This window comes from Propithecus coquereli, unplaced genomic scaffold (genome assembly GCF_000956105.1).
Source record: "Propithecus coquereli isolate 6110/MARCELLA unplaced genomic scaffold, Pcoq_1.0 Scaffold491, whole genome shotgun sequence".
In the NCBI taxonomy this organism is placed as follows: domain Eukaryota; kingdom Metazoa; phylum Chordata; class Mammalia; order Primates; family Indriidae; genus Propithecus; species Propithecus coquereli.
Genome location: NW_012150741.1, coordinates 1,497,589 through 1,520,224, shown reverse-complemented (window position 1 = coordinate 1,520,224; position 22,636 = coordinate 1,497,589). Strand labels below are relative to the sequence as shown.

At 47.2% G+C, this 22,636-nt stretch overlaps 1 protein-coding gene across 1 annotated transcript; it reads left to right on the top strand.

The window, feature by feature from the left end:
* Positions 1 to 6,213: 6,213 nt before the first annotated feature.
* Positions 6,214 to 16,867, top strand: FMOD (fibromodulin). Its single transcript, XM_012655931.1, has 3 exons — positions 6,214 to 6,617; positions 9,347 to 10,332; positions 14,988 to 16,867. The coding sequence occupies exons 2-3, from the start codon at positions 9,354 to 9,356 to the stop codon at positions 15,137 to 15,139; spliced, it is 1,131 nt and encodes a 376-aa protein (XP_012511385.1). The 5' UTR covers positions 6,214 to 6,617; positions 9,347 to 9,353; the 3' UTR covers positions 15,140 to 16,867.
* Positions 16,868 to 22,636: the final 5,769 nt, after the last annotated feature.

Below are 22,636 nucleotides of genomic sequence, written 5' to 3'. Positions count from 1 at the left end.
TAGAGGTCATCACGTCCACCCCTCACCTCCAGAGAGCACTCGCAAACTTGGCTACACGGTAAAATCATCAATCGATCAATAAAAGGGATGCCAGACCCCATCTGCAGAGATTCTGCTTCATTGATCTGGAGTGGGGCTGGGCTTGGGTGTTTTCCAGAGCTGCCCCACTGGTTCTGATGTGCAGCCAGGGCTGAGAACCATCCCTCTAAATGAAGGGCTGTACGGCCAGAAGCCTAGATGCTTTGAACTTACTAAATCTCTAGTTCTGGTTTTTCCTACCAATGTCAGGTATGTAGTCTATTTTCTTTCTAAGCTGCCACCACCTACATTTCTAATAAAATCATCTTCCCTCCCATCTTCCCATAAGTTAGGACACAAGTCCTCTTTCCTACCCCACAAACTAGTGCCTGGCCTATCGCCCAAAGTGGACATTTTCTAAGCATCTGCCATCTAGATGCTATGCTAGATACTTACAACTGTTTTAAAACCACCCAGTGCAATAGGTGTTAGTCACTCTACACATCAGGAACCTGAGGACCAAAGACATTAAAGCCAATGCTCTAGGTTTCTGAGACCCAGATCCATTCTGTCTGATGCAAAATTCATTCCCTTTCCAAGACAACCGTGATATGTGACCTCTCCTAAATAGCCCCTTCTTTTTTTAAGGAGTTTTCCTTCTTTATTTTTTTTTTTTAAATTTTTTAACTGTTACTTTACTACAGGGACCACACAGAGGGAAGCAGGCAATAAAAGGAGCTAGACTTCCAGAAATCTCATACATTACTAGGAGTCATTATTCTTGGTCTTCATTTTTTCTTTCTTTTTTTTTTTTTCTTTTACTTTTTATATACCAACTCGAACCAGATCTTGGTCTTAATTGAACTCTAATGGATCTAGGATCCAAGTTTTTAGACCTTTGGATGGGCCCATGGGACTTGTCATTGGTTCTGGCCTTGAGGAGTCATCCCATCCATACCCAGGCTGAGGGGACACAGAATGGTGCTACTGCTCAGGAAGTATTCTCGGTCTACCCTCCCTCCACTCCAAACTTGATCCTCAAACTGCTGTCTGAGAACCAAGAGCATCTCCTCTTCTGGGCTGCTCTGTACGGGGGACAAACTCTTAGATCCTGACCTTTTCCATGACCCCCTGGGTAAGTAAGATGTTTTCCTATCTATCTCCCAAAGATATTTTTCCATGGCTGGAGACAGTTCTGCACTGACCCTACAGTCACCTCTCTTGCCCTTCTGGGGGTTTGTGGTTGATGATTCCAGCTACCAAAAGTCCCACTTCTGCCTTTGGCTAGCTTCTCTCTGATTAGCTTAAGTTACCTAAGTAGACTTACTACCCTTTAGTGAAATGCAACTTCTTCACCTTTCATTTATTCAACTAAGGGTTAGAAAGGGCCTAATATAGGCCAAGAACTTGGCCAAGCATTGTGCTAACAGACAGAGGCACAAAGGCATTGCCTCCCTCCTCAGAGAGCTTGTAATCTACTACAGTGACTGACAGTGGCTGCTGGAGGGCTACCACATGGCAGCTCCTTACTAGGAGCCCATAGTCTATCTCATTTTGTCCTTCCAGCAGCTCAGGAGGTCAGGGTTATTGTCCCCAATTTATGAATGAGGTTGCTGAGTCTCACTGATGCTTAAGCAATTAGCTTAAAGTCACGGAGATAGTAAGCAGTAGAGCTGGAATCTGAACATGTATCTATGTTCCAAATCCATGCTTTTTCTTTTACACTGGAGGTTCTATATTCTATATTGAGGGTCACCAGTGGTTCTGAGTTGATTTGCAGAACAAAGGTGAACATCATGTACTGAGTCACTGAATGACCAAACCCTCCAGGCTTTAGGTTTTAGGTTATGCCCTCTGCCTCCCTCCTTATTCAGGAATCTCTCTCTGAACAAACCCCCATCCAGACTCAAATGTACTCGAACCTTCTAGAAGGTGGTCTTCTGAAATCCATCATGTCATCATTATGTTAACAATATCAAGCATGCAGTAAACGCACAGTAAAAATAAGAGCTGCTATCCATTAAAAGACAAAGGTTGTTTTCTGTCTTAAACAGCTTATTAAAAAGTAATTCTGGGCCGGGCGCGGTGGCTCATGCCTGTAATCCTAGCACTCTAGGAGGCCGAGGCGGGCGGATCCTTTGAGCTCAGGAGTTCTAGACCAGCCTGAGCAAGGGTGAGACCCCATCTCTACCAAAAAAAATAGAAAGGAATTAATTGGACAGCTAAAAATATATATAGAAAAAATTAGCCAGGCATGGTGGCACATGCCTGTAGTCCCAGCTACTCGGGAGGCTGAGGCAGGAGAATCGCTTGAGCCCAGGAGTCTGAGGTTGCTGTGAGCTAGGCTAACGCCACGGCACTCTAGCCTGGGCAACACAGTGAGACTCTGTCTCAAAAAAAAAAAAAAAAAAGTAATTCTGAAGCCCTCAATGCATGTCCTGGAACTTGAGGTCCTTCTCCAAAGCAGTTGAAAGAAAACACGTCTTTTCCCCTGCTCCAGCATCTTCATGGCTCTCATCCTTCTGGAAAGAGGAGACTGTCCATGGTAAGGACTTCTAATGACCCTTCAGTGCCAAAGGAATAGGGAAAAACATCTTCCTTGGAAACTTTGGGACACCATTGTTGGGTGCCAGTGTAGCCAGGACTTTCCATCAAAACATCAGACTAGTAAAAACTCCCTCTCTGGTGTCAAGAGTTTTCAGGATGAGCCCACAGTGGGCCCAGAATGTATCACCATGATCATCTTTCTACTGACGTCTCTACAGCCAACTCAAGAATTCTGTTTGGGTGAGTCTTCCATCTTAACCCCGCCTCCCCATCCCTGGGTTATCTGGGATCAGAGGCAGTGTCATAAAAACAGGGTTTGTGGAGTCCTGTCGAGGGTGAAGAAGGAGTTGGTAGCCACAGGAACGTCTCTGTGTCTTTGCTGGTGGAAATTTGAGTCAGAAGGCACTTCGCTTCTCCCAGACAGGGTGGGTCCAATGTCAGAGGCAATCGGCTTTGTCTAGTGATTGTGGCTTAACCTGTATTTTTCTGGGTAGGGAGGAAATAGCAGTGGTCTGAACCCCTGGAAAGTCTAATTGGTCTGAAGGTCTAGAGGTTTTCCTGGCCTGGTGGGTGGTGGTTATTCCACCCAGCTTTGAGTTCTAAAGACAGACAGGCTCTGTGGTGAGCCAAAAATACAATTCATTTCATAACCCTTTACTGATTGCCTCCTAAGTGCCAGGCATTGTGTGCCCAGCTGGTGAGAGGGCTATAGAAATGAAATGCATAGCCTTTTTCTTGAGTTATTTGCAGTCTAGTGACTGGGTAGTGCTGGCTTGAAACCTCCCGGAAGGCGCTGGGTGTCCCAAATGGACCTCCTTCGCATGTGGACCCCCTCAGCAACCTGATGCACATCAGTATCTGATACTTGGCTTGCCATACTGAAGCCAAGCTCTGAGGGCCCAGATCCAGGAACCAGCAAACAGAGCAGCTGGAATCACAATGAAGGCTAAAACCTCTGCAAGAGGCTAGAAAAATGAACTTTTGAACAGTGGATGGTTCCCTTGGAACTTTGCCTCCTGACCTGGTCCCAATCATTCCCTTCTTCTCTCCTTCTTCCCAGGCCTCCTTTGAAACAGGACAGATGACTAGAGACCTGGTATGAATCTCACTGCTTTAGAAATGGCCAAGAAACCACATGCAGATGCTGCCCTTTTTTGGTAGAGCCTGGTTGAAAAGAATCCCAGTCAATATTTGGTCCCCAGACTCTGCTAGCTTTCATTGTTAGGTCAATGCAGTATTGGTCAACATGCTGGAATTTAAAAAAAATAAATAAACATCTGCGTCCAATGGGCGAATTTGCCTAGGCTGTCTAGGCCCATCTAAGAAGTGTCTCCCAGGCCCAGTTGCCATGACCAGTGTCCTCCATTGAAATGTGACTGTTTTCCGGATTCAAAAATAATTAGGAAGTTATCTGTGCATCAGTCATAACCATTTTTTACAGTGAGACCATTCTGCTTCACTCATGAGATCAGAGTATGCTGCATATACATCTACTTTATTATGAGCAGGCATTATATTGAAGCCTTCTTTGTGTCCCCAAGACTTAGGACAATGCCTGACACATAGCAGATGCTCATATTTATTAAGTTGAAATGAACTGTGTGTGAGTCGGGAAGAGAAACCCTGCATCCCAGACCCCTCCCATCTCTATACTCCCCTGCCCCCAGATTCAAGCAGATTTGACCACCATCATTCATTGAGTTTCATCTTAGTTGAGTACAGCCCTGACATCAAGACAGTCATCACCCCCTGTGCTAATCTTCTGGTCTACAGTTATAGGAAAGTATGTGGCCTTTGATGTCTTGTAGGCCAAGGTTCAAATCTTTGGTTTACCACTTACCAGCTAGTTACTTTACATCACTGAGCCCCTATTTTCAATGCAAAATGCCTACTGTGGTCATTAACTGAGATAACAAAAGTAAACTACCTAATGTATAGTAGGTGTTCAGCAAAGGCTCATTCATTATGTTTCATCTTTTTGAAATCTCTTCTTAAATCCTGAGAAGAGTGGGTCCCTGGCAAGGACCTTTCTGGTACCTTACACATTAAGTCAACAGCTTAAATTGTCTGGAGCAACCAAAGGGCTCCAAACAAGGGCATATAGCCTCGACACTTCTAAATTCTTCAAATTCAAATCATCTGAGGGTTTCTCAATTGGCATTTTTAAAAATAAAGGAGTTTCAGCTGGGCATGGTGGCTCACACCTGTAATCCTAGCACTCTGGGAGGCTGAGGCAGGAGGATCACTTGAGGTCAGGTGTTAGAGACCAGCCTGAGCAAGAGTGAGACCCTGTCTCTACTAAAAATAGAAAGAAATTAACTGGGCAACTAAAAACAGAAAAAATTAGCTGGGCGTGGTGGCACACACCTGTAATCCCAGCTACTCTGGAGGCTGAGGCAGGAGGATTGCTTGAGCCCAGGACTTTGAGGTTGCTGTGAGCTAGGCTGATGCCACAGCACACTAGCCTGGGCAACAGAGCAAGATTGTGTCTCAAAAAAAAATAAATAAATAAAGGTGTTTCATTGACGTTGACATGAGCCAATTAACATACTTGAGGACAGAACATTTAGGACAGATGAGTTCATCTAAGCTACTGAGATTCTATGTGATCCAAATTATAATAGCTCTCACATGTTTTCTTCTAGCCCCTAAATTCCAAATTCAGATTCATATATCCAGCTGCCTGTATGCATCTCCACTGGAATGTCTAATAGGCATCTCTAACTTAGCACACCCAAAGCATAACTTTGGTTTTCCATCCAATTCTGTTCCACCCCATTTTTGCCATGTCAGGAAAGGGTATTTTCACACACGCAGTTGCTCAAACTAAATTTCTAGGAGTCATCCTTGACTCTTCCTAACTCCTCATACCCGATCCACCTGCAAGACTTGTCACTTCTCCATCTAAAATATATGGTCCCCTCTTACACTGCACCAGTCCAGTCTGCCATTATCTCTCCTCGAGGCTGGGCTAGAGCCTCCTTTTCTCCACACAGCAGTCACTCCTATGTGCTTTATAAAATGTAAATCAGATCCTGTGGCTTCCCCTGCTTAAAACATGTTTTTTTCTAAACATTTAGAATAAAAACTAAACCCTCTGCATGGCCTAAAACTTTCTTTGTGGTCCAGCTCCCGCCCATTCCTCTGACCTTGTCTTCCCCTGGCTCAGCAGCTCTACAGCTATACAGTGGGTACAACAGTCACAATCTCTCAATACTGAGCATCAGCTATGTGCCAGGTCAGGGGGCTCACACACATTACCCTATATAGTCCTGGCTACAACCCAACAAGGTAAATGTTACTAACCCTGAAATTGTGAGGATTAAGTGAAAGTGTACGATGCTAGTGCACAGTAAGTGATCAACAAGTGTTAGATTCCCTGCCTTTCCATTTATTTGGGGTCGGGGGCGGGGAGGTGCATGTAGCCCAGAAAAGTTTGCACTGGTTAGGGACAGATCTGGACCCAGAACCAGCTGTCTCTCACACTCCCTTATCCACTAGTCTAATGACCCGCCTATAGGGGGAGCTTGAGCCAAGCTCAAGGGCAAGGACTAGCTCTCTAGGGGGACACTTAGGTTGAAGAAAGAGTTAAGAAGCCTCTTACCAAATCCTGGCCCTCCCCATCCCAGCATCTGCCCTCGTGGGTTTAATGAGAAATCCAGGCACTTCACAGGAGACCGTAGAAATAACTTCTAGGGCGCCACTAACTCATTCAGCAGAAAGAGACCCAGGGCTGCCAATGCTTCAGGGAAGACAAGCGAGTGGAAAGAAGGTGGTTTTTATAGCGTCAGGCGGACAGAAGGATTTGCGTGGTCGAGTGTGAGCTCCGCCCCTGCAGCAGAGCCGAAAAAGCCAGGATCCGGGCTCCTCAGCCCCTCTCTTCACAATATTTGATTAGGAATTTGGGGCGGGACCCTGGCCTGGCACAGACGCGCACACTCTCAGTAGACTCTCTCTCCTCTCTCTCCCTCTCCCTCTCTCTCTCACACGTTCTCCAACCCAAGGAGGCCAGACAGAGGGACGTGGTCACTCTCTGAAAGGTTCAACTCGAGGTAAGTTTGGTCATTTTACTTTGGGTTTTGTCCCTTGCAGTTTCATGCAAGAAATAGGGGAAAGGGGCCAGGGGATAGAAGAGGGATAGGAAGGGGAAGTCATTGCTCCTTCTCCCCATCAGGGCCATGACTCCAGGGATGCTGCAGAGAGGCAAAGGGGGTGTAGAAAGGAGGGGTCCCGGCATGTCACCTCTCTACAGTTCCTTTACAGGTGTTGAGGGGACCTCCAATTCTGAGGCATGAAAAAGCGAAGGATGATATCTAGGGAAGCCTCTGCCCTAATGCTCACAAATCTCACCACTCTGGGGGTTTGGGCACTTTGGAGGGTAGCCCAAGTCCTGGGCACCCCTGCAATCTTCTTTATAGAGGGACTGTGGTACCCAAATGCTGTTATGGGGGAGGGGCAAGCTTTGTGTAGTGTGTGTGCATGTGTGTGTGTGCATGCGTGCACGTAGCTGGGGTGAAAGGGAGAGGATAAAGAGAAGTACTGAGAATTGGCCATGTCCAGGGAGCTGTGGATTGAGGTGGGTGTCCAATCCAGCTTAGGGGATGGCTCCTGGTTTTACCTCCTTCACTCTGGTAGGAGGAAGAGATCTTTCTCTAGAGTGGAGAAATGAAAGAACAGCAGAAGTTCCTGAGGAAGCTCCCCCCAACTCATAGACTGCCAGCCCTAAGAAACTTTCCACCTCACAAAACAGCACAGGAGAGTCTCTAGCATTACGGCAAATAATTTAGGAGTACACAACCCTGAAGCAACATCGCTAAGTGATGGGGGCAGGGTAAGGAGAGGCATAAGCTCCCCACCAAAACCTTTCAGCAGCCATGGCTCTAAGGAGAGGCCAAAATAGGCAGGAAGGTGGCTTGAAAAAGAGGGTGGCTCTTGTCTGCCAAGGTGCCCAGTCTGGAAGAGGGAGAAATGGAGACAGAGGCTCACTGTGCCAAGCCTCCAGACAGCCACCTTGGTCCTGCAGCAGCCCAGGGCTGTGCATGGAAAAATGTGCTATTGGCAGTGGGCCGTTCCATCCATCCTCTCTCCTGGCCAGAGCCAGGGACTGGCCAGCGTGCCCAGGCAGTGGGCAGTTGAATCTGCCTCTCAGAAACACTGTGGCTCTTTGTCTGAGGCCTGAGGCTGCCTGAGGATGAGCCAGGGTGCCTGCTCCTCTGCAGCCCAGGGGCTGATGTGATGAAGCGGGCCTAAGGGAACTGCTTGGAGGGGACAGAGAGGTCTGGGAGCGATGGTGGCCAGCAGGTGACTCAATTGAGTGTCACAATCAGGGTCCTTCCCATCATTTCATTGGATTTGATGTTAGTTTTTACGCCCTTTCTTTCTCCTGTTGACAGTTGCCAACCCCGGCAAGGCCCAACAGCAATGCGATGGATATATAAGAAAGGTTCTAAGGTTTCTCTAAGAGTGACAGTCTGGAAGGTGCCCACTGGCCACAGGGGGATGCAGTGCATTGGTTATAGGTAACCAGAGTAGGGTTCCCATGCCTGATATGCCACCCCATGGTCCCTCATCTTCCATACCTTCAGCTTCCCTCTCAGATTACACCAGACCCCACATTTCTTTCCCAGCCTGCCCTGTTCTCATCTCATTAGCCCAGGAAGCTCAAAGGCAACAGGCTGCCAGCAATATGGGGGCCTAGATATAGACCTGATAACCTAGATGTTGTCCCTTGGAGCAGGCAGCTTGGGATAGGAGGAGTGATGCCAGAATCCCCTCCTAAGCCACTTCCCTTGAGCACACAGGAGAGTCTCCGATTTCTATTTCATCTTTCAGTGCTCCTCATTCATTTCCTTTGTCTCCACATGGCTCTTGCATAAAACCCACAGTGGAGCATGAGGAGTGTTAACATTTTACTAGGCACCGTGGAAGAGAGAGAAGGAGACTAACTCAGACTCCACACACTGAGTACCCACTCTAGAAGACAAGTGCCACACCTGGGTACCCGTGTCCCAATCTGGAGAGCATTTGTAACTGGTATATGAAGACCCTGTCCCAGCCAAGTTGCATATGTAGCCATGAACTGCTAAGTAGAGAGTTTTCTCACCCAGCAGACTATTATGGATGATGGTACTTTAGAAGGTAGCCCAAGCCTCGTGGTGGCTGCAGAGAGACTACACTCCTCCCCAAACACTCAGACCAGAAACCCTCAGCCAAGAGACCAAAAGATATTCCAGAAATAGTTCAGACATTCCCCTTTGATGTCTCAAGCCATTTTGGAGGCTTCCCATAGACATGGAAAGAACCAGAGAGTGTTTTCCTTGGACTCTTAGAAAATATTATTTCCCTGGGGAGTCCAAACTGGATGTGGGTTTGGGTCTGAAGAGCACTCCACTACTATCACAGCCCACAGGGATTTTTGTGGGCCTTCTATCTTCTACAACGGAACTTTTAGGGTGCTAGAGACTCCTAAGTACCTGCCCCTCCAAAAAACACAGCTCCTCCCCTAACCCCCCGCAATTCAATTTCTTTCTAATCTCAAAGACTCTGTTTCTGTGACTCACTCTATGACCAGGGGAAAATGTACTCAGCTCACCCCAAATAGCCATGGTCTGGCTGGACCAAGTGCAGAGCCAGACTAGGAGGAGGTACCGAGGAAGTGAGAGCAAGGATCTTGCTCCTGATGTTTGACGCTGAAGTCAGATCTGCATAGCTCAAAGCCTCACTTCCTCCGTAGAGTCTCACTCATGCCGACTTGCTCTGTTCTCTCCCTCTTCTTGCAGAGAGACAAAATGCAGTGGACCTCCCTCCTGCTGCTGGCAGGGCTCTGCTCCCTCTCCCAGGCCCAGTATGACGATGACCCTCACTGGTGGTTCCACTACCTCCGCAGCCAGCAGTCCACCTACTATGATCCCTATGACCCTTACCCTTATGAGCCCTACGAGCCTTACCCCTACGGGGTGGATGAAGGTCCAGCCTATGCCTACGGCTCTCCATCCCCAGCAGAGCCCCGCGACTGCCCCCAGGAGTGCGACTGTCCACCGAACTTCCCCACGGCCATGTACTGTGACAACCGCAACCTCAAGTACCTGCCCTTCGTTCCCTCCCGCATGAAGTACGTCTATTTCCAGAACAACCAGATCACCTCCATCCAGGAAGGTGTCTTCGACAATGCCACAGGGCTGCTCTGGATTGCTCTCCATGGCAACCAGATCACCAGTGATAAGGTGGGAAAAAAGGTCTTCTCCAAGCTGAAGCACCTGGAGAGGCTGTACATGGACCACAACAACCTGACTCGGATGCCCGGTCCACTGCCTCGGTCCCTGAGAGAGCTCCATCTTGACCACAACCAGATCTCACGCGTCCCCAATAATGCTCTGGAGGGGCTGGAGAACCTCACAGCTTTGTACCTCCAACACAACGAGATCCAGGAAGTGGGCAGTGCGATGAGGGGCCTCCGGTCACTGATCTTGCTGGACCTGAGTTATAATCACCTTCGGAGGGTGCCTGATGGACTGCCCTCAGCCCTAGAGCAGTTGTACCTGGAGCACAACAACGTCTACACCGTCCCTGATAGCTACTTCCGGGGTTCACCCAAGCTGCTATATGTGCGGCTGTCCCACAACAGTCTTACCAACAGTGGCCTGGCCTCTAATGCCTTCAATTCCAGCAGCCTCCTTGAGCTCGACCTCTCCTACAATCAGCTGCAGAAGATCCCCCCAGTCAACACCAACCTGGAGAACCTCTACCTCCAAGGCAATAGGATCAATGGTGAGAGCTTGTCAAAGGGGAGAAGGGAGTGGCTGTCTTTTTCACTTGAAAGACCCTATTCTGGTGCTAGTGGCAATACAAAAGTAATAGAAGTAGAGGAACCAAACAGAACAAATGAAGGAAGCTGACAGCCAAGCCATACCCCTGCCCAAAAGGTACAAAATAGCAGACACTTACACTACACCGCAGTGCTAAGAACATTCAAGTGGGGAGTGGGTTGGTGCAGAAGACTTCCCAGGAGAGGTAGATTTCACTCTAGGTCTTAAGAGATAAGTGGGCATGGATTGGAGAAATGCAGGACAAAGCCATTCCCTTGTTACAAACAAAGGAACCAGTCATTAAACAGAGCACCTGTAGAGGACAGCCGGGAAATGCATGTGTCTGAGAAGAAGGGGTCATGTGTTGAGGAGCAGTAAGAGATGAGTTTGGAGAGGTATAAGAGAGAAAAGTTCATAGGGAGGGAGATCGAAGTTTAAATTTTAAGGTCCATCATGGGAGGAAGTTCGGCTGCTAAGAAACCATGGTATCTGTACTTACTCCCCAACCCAGAAGAGGATGAGCTCTCTGTTTCCATTTGATCTACTCCTGCCTCTACAGCCTGGTCTTGTGTTTTGGTGTTTATTTGTTTTTTTTAAACATAACAGCTGGTGGACAAAAATGTGCAGCCTCTCTGAGCTGAATGCAGTACTTGTTCAGTTCTCCCTGGAGTACAAGGACCCCCTGGTGGCAGGGCAGAGGTCCTCCCTGGGATAACATGAGCCTGACCACCACAAAGCCTGGGACACTGGGCTTTTCGTTTTTAAGCACTTCCCTGAAAATGTCTAAAGAAACCAAAAGAGCTGTCTCCTTGCCTCTAAGAACTAAAATATTCATTTCAGATTGAATTATCTAGTTGCTTTTCAGCTCCCTTTCCTCTTAGGATCTTGTGTTCAGAACATGCTTATGTTACCCCAGGGCCTCTGATGTCTTAATCCCAGCTGGAAGGTTCTGAGCCAGCATTTAACCTCCCTTCCTCTGTCAGCAAAGTCCTCTTCTCTCCGAGGAAGGGAGGACTCATTAATGACCACTGGCAAAGGGCTTTGAAGTGGAGCCTGCTGAGAATGAACAGCACCATCAAAGCACTGAGAGGGACTGAGTTGTCATCTTCTCCTCTCGTTCCTGTCTCCCCCTGTGCTCAGGAACAGATTAGTCATTTAGTAAGATGTTAACGAGCTGGACAGCCCTCTGAGTGAGAGCGGCAGCAGCCCCAGAGGGCAATACAGGAGCTGACAGTCGGGCAGGCAAGGTGAAGAGGACCTGTCTGGTCCTTTAGTTTGAAGTGCAAGACACCATCGCATACAGTCCAAACTGTGTTATTTAAAGCCTCTCTTTCTTTGGGGTCTTCTGATTCCTGGGGCAGAGAGGGGTGCTCCTCTATGACATTTTGAAGATGTTGTATGCCTCAGAGGGTTTGATATTTCCTCAAGGCTGTCTATCACCCTGCCAGCAGTCACCAATACTTACCTGCCACCCACTCTGCATCCAGGAGGATTGTCACATCAGAAATGTCAGACCGTACGCTATTCTTCATCAGAGTTTGACCCTAAAAATGTGGCAGCAGAGAGAAGCTGTCATGGTAAAGAATCCATTAGTTAGCACCTAACTACACAATTAGAGCAGACAAGGGTGGGAAAGGCTTTGTCACAGCATCCTGTCACCTCTCTGCCTTTATGCAGAACCACATCTGCACTCAAATACGAGGTAGTCCACCGCTCCCAAAAGCTTGCCAGAAAATAAAATTACTTCAGTGAAGTATCCCAAGGTCCTGCAAAAAAGTTCTCCATTAAAACAAGCTAAAAAGTTTCAGCATCTACTCCAAATCCTTTTGCGTACCATTTAAGCCTAATCCCCTTTTCTAGGTATCAGTTAGCCTCTCTCCTAGGCTTCTCTTTAGGCAAAATAACACCAATGCCTTATTTTCCTTACATTAGTGAATTAATATATGTATTAATTATGTGCTTGGTCCAGGGCCTGGCACATAATTTAAAAACCAATACATGATAACTATTAGCTTATCTTCTCATTCCACTTTGAAGTTGACAGGTACAGTTTTTGTTGTTCTTTGCATTGCAAAGATAAGGAAACTGAGACACAGAGAAGGAAAAGCCATCTCTCAAGATCACCCAGACTATGTAGTGTAGACCCTGCATTTCTGCCTTCAGTATTAAAGGACCTAGAGCCAGGCATCTCTGACAGAATGGCAAGGAATAGCTCTCTGATTCAGACCACTAGCAGGAAAACAGTTCCCCAAGCTCAGCCCCCTTTCCTAGGGCAAAACCTAGGGCAAAAGCAAGGGACATCTCCCTGGCATAGATAGTCAGGGACCTAGGGATGGGGGTGTGGATTGAAGCAACCCTCTGGGGGAGGACCTAAAAGAAGAACAGGAACTCAAGGGCATGCAGGAGATTAAGAAATGGTTCTCTCCCTCACTCCCCTCTTCCACCAGCATCTCCCTCAGTTTTTCCAGTCTGGCAACAGCAAGGGAACACAGCTCGGAATGTTATTCGGAAGTTTTGGGACCCAGTGGAGCAGGGTGGGTACGCCAGGAGGAATTTGGAAAGACTTATGTCAGTATTTAATCTGGGCTGGAAAATGTGCTCCTATGCCTCCAAGCAGAAGCCCTGTGCTATTCACAGGCTTGGGAAAGACAAGCGGGGGGGCTCAGAGTGCCTGGCGTGTGGCTAGAATCTATACACACTGTGTGTCTAGTTCCCCACAAGTATGCCCCATATTTGTGCATCCACATCTGAGATCCAGGATTTTAGCGGACAGTCTCAGGGCTCCAGACTGGAATAGAGAATCCATCACTGAGCCTCTAGCTCAGTCCCAAACAGGGTTGGAAGTGATATTTAAGCTGAGCCTCTTGACTTCTTCTCCCTATTCCACCCCACTCCTTGTACACAGATAACATAGACCAAGCCCCTGGCCTAGCATCTGCCCCCAAACTGCCCACTCAGAGGCACTTAATCTATTCCCTGGGCCCAGAAAGGAAACATACAAAAAAGCATTCTGGATCTTCTAGCCCACTGCAAGTGTTTTCCAAAGAAGGGTATTTCCCATTCTCCCCCTGTCTTCCCAGTGTCTATTCTTTGCACCCAGATTTTCTGACTTATGTTTGCAGTACAAGTTAACTTACTGCAACCTTACCCCATCTCATCTTGGTCAGTTCTTAACAGAGACTGAAAATAGTTGATAATGTTAATTTAAAAATGCTTTATTTATCAGCCTATTTAAGCTCTCCATACTGTCTTCCTTGAACCTTCATTTTCATGCCCATAACTTCCCCCAAGGGGAGCCTCTACGGTCACCCCTAGGAAGAGAGCTAAAAAGGCCTTCTTCCTGCTCCTCCTGTGGCCCCAGATGGATGCACAGCTCCTGACCACCACTGCATGCTGAGGGACAGCTCTGGTGGAACCAAAGCAAGCCTCTGCTCCAGGTCTACTCAAGCGTTACAGCTGCTAGGATGTACCCATGCTTGATCTTACCTTCAGGACTCCATGGCTAACTTCATGCAAACCCCCTTTGCAGAGAATGACAAGAACAATTTTCATGAAAGCCTCGTTCACCACTTTGAAGGCAGTCCTTAGAGGCTTCAGCAGCTTTCAGTGGTGACTTTTGCTGTCCCTGCTGGAGTTTTAGCTGAGTTCTTGTTTTTTTTGTTTTGTTTTGTTTTGTTTCGTTTTTCCTTTTAAGTTACTCACCCGGTAGACTGGACACAGAAGTGGTTGATTTGTCAGAGAGGACAACCAGAGGGAGAACAGAGTGAATAGCAGAGGAAGAATTTATGTTAAAACCAAACAGAACTATTGTATCTATTAGGGGTCTGTGATTCAGGGAGAAATCTCCCAAAATGGGGGCTCTTTTGAGATTTAAAAAAAAATAGGTAGGCTGTAATAATGTTAAATGCAGAGGCAAGGAAATTATTTATTTGACCCTTGAGGTCCATGGCAGCCCCAGTACTCTATGAGTTTCCAGCTTTAACTCAGAGCCTTGCTCATTCCTCTGGCAGTACTCAGAACGTAGATGTGCAACCCCCTCAAAGCTCTGCCATGCAAAGATGTTTGTCTCCCCGTCCAGTCTTTCTCTCTTTAATTTCCTGCCACTTTCTCTATTTGCAAAGTGGCAGGAGACATTTAAGTCCCTCCATTTCCCGAGTTTTCCTTCTCATAGCAATTCAGAAAAGTCCTCCCTCTCCAAAAGCAATCAAGTACTACTAAGAGTCCATGGTTGGTCTTTGGTTACAATCTGCCTCCCCCTGTTGCCCACAGGAAAAAACAAAACAAAACAAATCAAAACAAAAAAACACCCCAGGTCCTGGAAGGAAGGACATTCAAGGGTCTGCAAAGTAAAATACAGATAGGGCTAGGGGGTGAGGTGATTAGGAAGCGAAGCTGCAGGTGCAGCCGCAGCCCCGACTCTGTCCCTAGCTCTGCCCCCTAGCGGTTTGGTTCCAATCCTAGAAAAAACGTCTATCTCACCCCCACCCCCCAAGTTCTCCCCCTTGCGTCAGAAGTCCTTATCTAAGCAGTCCCACATACGCTGTCTAACCTCACTGTGGACCCGCGTCCCTGATCTGGGCTTCTCCCCCGCCACCCCTGCTCCTCCTGTTCCCACAGAGTTCTCCATCAGCAGCTTCTGCACCGTGGTGGACGTCGTGAACTTCTCCAAGCTGCAGGTGCTGCGCCTGGACGGGAACGAGATCAAGCGCAGCGCGATGCCGGCGGACGCGCCCCTCTGCCTGCGCCTCGCCAGCCTCATCGAGATCTGAGCAGCCTTCGCACCGGGCACGGGGCGGAGAGCACCCACTGCCCCACCGCATTTGGCTTGATGGTTTGGTTTGGCTTTTGCTGGAAGGTCTGGGACAAACCATGCGACAGAAGTCCACGGGCTCTCTCTTTAGTCTTCTTCCCTGTAGGCAGGGTTGGGTGGGGTCAGGGACAGGTAGCCTTCTGCTGAGCACATAGACAGAAGCTCTTTTCCAGGGACAGCAGTGGAATAATTCCTGGAAGTTCCAACCCCAGAAATTTCACTACTCTTCCTGATCATCTGATGTCGTGGAACTTTAAAAGTTGCTTGGGCAATAGTTCACCATCGTACTTTTCCAACATTCCCTGACTCTCTGTGAGCAGCGCTTGACAGCTCACCCTATGTGTTGGGCTGGCCGCGCAGTTACTCTGGGCTCCTATTCGTTGCTCCTCAAAATATACCTCTTGCCCAGCCGCCTCCTCCCAAGTCCACCTCATCCGCTCACCTTCCTCCACAGATGCCTCTTCTATGCCTTAGGTGGAGTCGGGAGCCCCAAGGCATGTGAGCATCTGCCTAGCAACCTGTGGAGAGAACCCACACTTTTGTCTGAGGTTGAAAGGATACCAAGAGTCACCTCTACACCTCCCTAATCACACCCCTTGAGAGCCACCAGATTAAAGGTCACCAGCATGATGATAATATTCGTGGCCTGGTGTGGGAAGAGACAACCAACCTCAGGCTTGAGTACATGTATGGGGCTATATTTTAGCAGCTGGGTAGCTCTTTGAAGGTGGATCAGACTTCAAGAGAGGAAAGGCCAGACTTGGCTTATCATCGGCATCAATAACGGGGCAAACATGCCCCAGATTGGCTGAGTTGAGGAAGCAGCCCCAGTAGTTCCATTCTTGCCCAGTACTTTCTGCATTCCCAAGAGCACCCTAGTTGGGCCTTTATCCTCAAAGGTGGAGGCCATGTGGTTTTCAAAGCATGAGAAAAAATAATTTGTCCTCTCCTTTTATCCAAGCAGGAAGGTTCTATGTCCTGATCATAAAGACAGACTCCAACCAGCCCTGGATTTGCCTGCTAGACCAAAGGAGGATAGAAGGATGTGGTTAATCTATATTATCTGATTTGTCCTAAGGCCAGAGTTAAAAGTGCCAGCTCTGGCTGGAGATGCTCATTGGGGTCCGTGAAGCCCAAGAAGCCCAGGCCAGGCAGCCAAATCTTGCCTGTGCTGGGCACAAAATCTTCTGCTTTCGTATCTCTGAGCTACACCCTCATTAATGCAGATGCTGTTGCTTTATAGCTTGGCTGGAGAGCAGTTAATTCTTCCCATTTCTAAAAGAAATTTGGGGCTTAACCCACTTGATCTTTTGGGCACTGTTGGGATGGAGCCATCTGGGCGGGCAGGGGCATGGACTGGTTGAGGAGAGTTAGCCCGAGTCTGGTCGCTGCCGAGATGCCGTTACATCCCTGATACTGTGTATGCTTTGAAGCAGCTTCCCTGAGAAGGGAAGCGGGGGATCCTTGGACTATGTTCTTGGCTCCAGACCCTGAAATCCACAAAAGCCAAACCAGCTCATTTCAACAAAGGGGCTCTGATGCGAGGGGCAAGGCTGCCCCCTGCCCCAGGGCTCTTCAGAAAGCACCTGCATGTCAACACCATCATGCCTCTATAAAGAATCCTTATTACAAGAAAAGCATGAGTGGTGGCTAACCTGACCAATAAAGTTATTTTACGATTGCATCTGCAAGAATGGAGTCATTTAAAGCAGACTACAGGAAGATTACTTTAGGGGGACCTAGTGGGATCACATAGGCCTTGGACTGAATGAGCCCTCTTTCTTACCTATTCTGTTTGGGCAGATGTAGCTAAGAGGCTAAAAAGGAACCTGTATAAGTGCTATAGGTAGCAACTTTTGTGTTCTGGAAGTTCTTCTTTAAGTCTATCTTCAACCCTACTGTCTGCACATTCCCTTTCATTTGGTCCCCAAGAAATAAAGAATAACTGTTTTTTTTCAATCCTTTCAATATTTTTCTCCTTCCACCACCACCCTCTCTTGTCAACCCAGTAATTCTGAATCTGGCCGGTCCTGGGTAGTGTTGTCTTAATCACTCCTGCCCTCTTGTGGCAACTGTGCAGAACTGAGGGCAGCCAAGCTTAAAGCCCATCGGTCCTGGAAGAAAATAAGCATTTAGCCACTCATCCCTTCCTTCATTCATCCTCTTAAAAGCCTCTTGAAAGCCTGTAAGTGCCAGATGTTGTGCTAGGTGCTTAGCAAACGTCATGTAAGTTAGAAGGCCAAGCTAGGCTTGTGCTTTCAGAACAATCCACTATTTTCTGACGGAAATAACAACTGATATTTACTGGGCACTAATATATACCAAATTCTGGGCTAAGCATATTGCAAATATCACAACTCCATCTTAAGCCAAAATAAACTAATTTGACTATAATTCTCTGCAGCAAGAATTAGGCAGGAATGAATGTGTGTGAAACGATCAGAAAGAAATCATCGCTCTAACCACAGTCATCTCTTCAAGGACAGCAGGTTAAGCCCATCTCTCTTGGATCTTCAGCACAGAGAGATGCCATGGGAAGGAGGTGGAGATGTGGCACGTAGGGAGAGAACTATCCAGCATTCAAGGAAGAATCCTCTGCCTCTCAGTGTTGTCTCTTAGCAGCTCCCATGAACATCCCAACCAAGACAGAGGAGGGAAAAGAGTTGGAGCCAGGCCCAGCCCTGCTGTAAGGCTTCCCTCATTTCTAAATCCAGTGCTTCCCAAGAGAGTAGCAAGAATAGACTATCCCTCAGGCCCACCTGACTCTTTCTTTAAGCTACCATTTGATCAGTACTTATTATGTGCTAGGGGCATTACTTATGTCACCTTGTTTAGTATTCCTCACCATTCTGTGCCACAAGCACTATTGTTTTCACTATTTTACAGAGGAGGAAACTGAGAACAAAGAGGTAGAGGTCACCCAGGAAGGACACATCAAGGCCAGGATCTGCCCCAGGCCACATGTTTCCCCAGCCTGTAAATTTTGCAATTCTGTTTCTATGTGCCATCCTGAAGATCCTCCTATTACTAGATTCTTAGATATATGTGGGAGGCATGGGGGTACACAGGCTGTTGTAAATGGAGAGATACCATCTTACTTTTTTTAGGTGGACCTATATTTATTCTGCTAGCATTCACAGTCCCTTTATGAATTTTCCAATTAAAATTCACTTTTTATACATTAATGTTTACTGAGTGCCACTTGGAAGCACTGGGGATACTGCAGAGAGCAAAAGCAAACAGTCCCTGCCCTTGGAGGGTTTGTAGTCTAGTGCAGGGACAGTCATTGAACAACTATAGCAAAAAAAAATCACACGGAGGATGGTGTAGTTACAGCCTAAGAAAGGGCTGTGAAGATGAGCACAGGTCTACATGGGGGGATTATCCAGGAACCTGTCCTAGATACTCTGAGATATGGAAAGGGATCATGATAATATAGATGAAGAGGTGGGAGGACGGGTCCCAGGCAGAGGTAACAGCATATACAAACACCCCAATGCAGAAGGAAGCGTCTGAGGCACAGGACAGCAAAAATGGCTGGAGGACAGAGAACAAGAGAGAGAGTTTCAAGCAATGAGGCTGGAGTGGTGGGCAGGGGTCAAACCACGTACTGCCTTCATTCTCTTATTTCAGATCCAATACCAAGAAACAACTACCACCATTCCAAACCCCGCGTCCAAGGGCCTGCCCTACATGCCATCTCACAGTTCTGCCTTCAGGCCACTAGTGGGCAGCATCTCATCTTGCACCATCAGCCTTTCCTGAACCCTTTAAAGACTACTTTCTCCCAGTCTGCTCCCAATCCCAGCCCCACTGGACAGTAATCAAAAGCCAGGGCACCAGAAGGCACAGTGCAACCAGAGATCTTCACTTTTTTGTCCAGTGTGGATCCCTGCGGCAGTCTGGCAACGCCTGTGGACCTCTTCTCAGAATGTTTTTAAAGGCATAAAATAAAGTGCACAGAATTACAAAGGAAACAAATCACACTGAAATACATTTATCAAAATATAAAATATATAAATTTTGGTTTAGTAATATATATGTTTCTTTATTAATACAACAAATAACTAGATCTTGCAATGGGTCTAATTAACTATAGTCATTTCAAAGTATTGATGAGTGTAAATGTCATTTCAAACTATTTTCAGTAACTGTAATGTGATATAAAATAAAAATATATGTGATTTCAGCTGGTAACAAAGCCTCAGGTACTAATACCGCTGTGGTTTGTTACCTTGACAATGAAAAGGAATGTTAAATTTCCATTAGATGTATGAAAAACAAAGATATTTTTTCTCATCCAAGTCCATGAACTTTTTCTAAGTCAAGTCTGGGAAAGACAGGCAGAAATGTGGATCATAGAGGGAAGGCAAGAAAATCAGCCAAGGCATGATCTTTTCTCTCTATGAGCATAGCTCAATCACTCAACAATTTTTACTAAATTCAAACCCTGAGCCAGATAATGTGTTAGTAGTTGATGCATTTAGTGTACAAAAGAATGAACATAAAGCTCTCAAGGTACTTGCCATGGAGTTTGATGGAAATAATAATAACATTTATTTTGCCTTAACCATTTAAAAGACACTTAGTTCCTTCAAGAACCCATAAGGCTTCTGGGTGCCACTCCCAGTGGCTGACGCCTATAATCCTACCACTCTGGGCGTCTGAGGTGGAAGGATCACTAAAGCTCAGGAGTATAAGACCAGCTTGAGCAAGAGTGAGACCCCCCCATCTCCACAAAAAATAGAAAAATTAGCCAGGTGTGATGGCACGTGCTTGTAGTCCCAGCTACTGGGGAGGCTGAGGAAGGAAGATCACTTGAGCCAGGAGTTTGAGGATGCCGTGAGCTATGATGATACCACTGCACTCTAGCCCATGAGGCAACTTCATGTAAATGCCAAATGAGGTATAAGGACAAATTTTTTTTCTAAGAGGGAGGAATGATGAGGGCTGGGGTGGCCAGGAAAGCCATAGGAGCAGTCCCAAGCATCCTCTCCCGAGGGGCTTGTGAAGCACTTCTTTATTTGCTAGCTCAGCCATTTATTCTACAAAGCACTCAGGTACCAGGGTCCACAGCTAAAGTATGTCCTTAGGAGACTCAGTATCCTGTGTAGATCTTCTCAAACTCCCCCAGAAAGGTCTCTGCCTCAGACAGAGGGGAGCTGGTCGACATGACCCCTGCCATCAGCCGAGCCTCTGGGTGACCCAAGCCACCAAGTTGTGCCTGAATGAAGCAGACACATTGCTTAATCCCATGGCAGCCTGAGTTTCCAGAGAAGCAATCCTTCCTGGAAACTAGGCCATGCCCTAGGGACAGAACCCATATGTGGTGTGAGACAGAATGACACAATAGACTGAACCAAGTCCTGTCTGGGCCATGTGGCCCAGGAAGCAGAAAAAGAGGGGGAACTACTACAGAAAGGCTAGAGTAGACAAAAGGACCAAGTAGACCCTGCTCAACCCTGCTGGGCTCCAACAGGAATTGCAAACAGTAAAGATGAATGAGCTGTTCCCACCCATGTGTCCAGGTTGCCAGCCACACTTAGGGGAGAAAGAACAAAATTACACTTGACCCAGTTTAGGAAATAATAACAGGAAATGGGTCAGAGCCCCAGGAGGCAATAAGAAGACATACCTACATAAGTAACAGCATTGGAAATCGGGGTTGGGGGGTCAGTCTTGAACCCACTTAAAATCCACCAGAGGCAATAAACCAGCAGCCCTGGCCTTGCATTCTACCCCAAAAATCTCCACATCTTTTCCATAGGTGTTTTACAGAGCCATGAGTCTTGGGAAAATAGGAATCTGGATACAGGCTGGGACAATAACAGAAGCATGCCATTGGTGCCAGGCTTAGCTGGCAGGTCCCAGAGGCAGATCTGACTCAGATACTAAGACCAATAATGGCAGTTTGCACAAGAAGGTGTAGGGAAAGCTAGTCCAAGGAGGCAGCCAGAAAACCCAAGTCCCAAAGTTGAACCAGATGTACATGGTCAAGGTGTCAGGGGCATAAGCAGCTCCAAGCTCAGTAGTAAGGGTAAGTCAGGATCAGAGCGGGATGTCAATATGGCAACTTGGGAATGGGCCCAGTACAGCCCTGATGGCTTGGGCCCAGTGCAAATGTCAGGTGGTGTTTCCTGGCCCATCCTCATATGTGGAGGCTCTCAGACCACAAGCACCTTAAAAGTATGAAGAGCATCTCTCATCTAGTGTCAATAATTATATTTTCTAAACCAAAAATTATGACACCTTTTGATAAATACCTGTGTCTTCATGGGACCATAAAACAGTATAGTTGTAAGCATTTGTGTCCTAGAAAGTCCAAGACATGCAATCAACAAGGACCATTGGGGTCAGACCACTAGATAGAGGGAGGGGTTGTGTCAGTCCCAATTCTTAGATTGCAAGCAACAAAAACTGAAGTTAGCGATTTAAGCAGAAATAGAATTCATTCGTTTGTTTTTTAAAAGGCAGGTGGCATATGAGGTAATTCACAGAATCTCTGGGATGGCTCTAGACTAAGCTTGAAGGGCATGCAGCCAGAAACAATACCCAAAGTCATGCCCATAAAGACCCCACAGTCACCCCTCCAGACAGACACTGGAGCTCCATTTGTGGGAACCACGGCTGTTCCTGCCTGTGGGATCTGGGTATCGCTGCCATAGCTGCCCTACCCTTACCAGAGTGGGTTCTGCATGGCCCTTGACTTTTCGTGTCACTAACTTTCAATTTTGAGTCAAATTGGCAGAACGAAGTTGTGTGCGAGTGCCCTAGCAGCAAGTGAGTGAGACTGGGAGGCGAGTATCTGGCAATCTCAGCCTCAGTAGTAGGAGTCAGGTTCTGTCTCACACAGCGGGAAACTTCCCAAAATAAACAAAGGGCTCAGATGCTGAGCATCAAACAAATGGCATATTTTCCTTTCAAGAAATCTGTGGAAGGGGATTTGTGAGGTGCATTCATCCTTATACCAGCTGCCACGACAGCTCTCTGGAACTGGGGAACAGAGATGCCAACAGGGTTATAGGTATTCTTATATAAATTAGGACTGCCACATACAAATGCTTCTTTGCTCTGAATCCAGAAATACTTCATTCTGGTGGAAGCTAACACTGCTTTGAATCTGGTTTCCAATATGCAGAATCCATCTGTGTTTGTTTCCTAGGGCTGCCGAAACAAAGCACCCACAAATTGGGTGGCTTAAAACAATTTTTAAAATGTATTAATTCTCTCATAGTTCTGGAGTCCAGAAGTCCAAAATCAAGGTGTTGGCAGAGCCATGCTTCTTCTGAAGGCTCCGGGAAGAATGTAGAGGAGCTGGAATCCTCTTCCAACTTCTGGTGACTCCTGGGGTTTCTTGTGCAAGCGTAACCCCAATCTCTGTCTGCCTCCGTCTTCACATGGCCGCCTTCTCTGTCTCTCTGTGTCCTCTCCTCCAGACATTAGATTTAAGATCCTA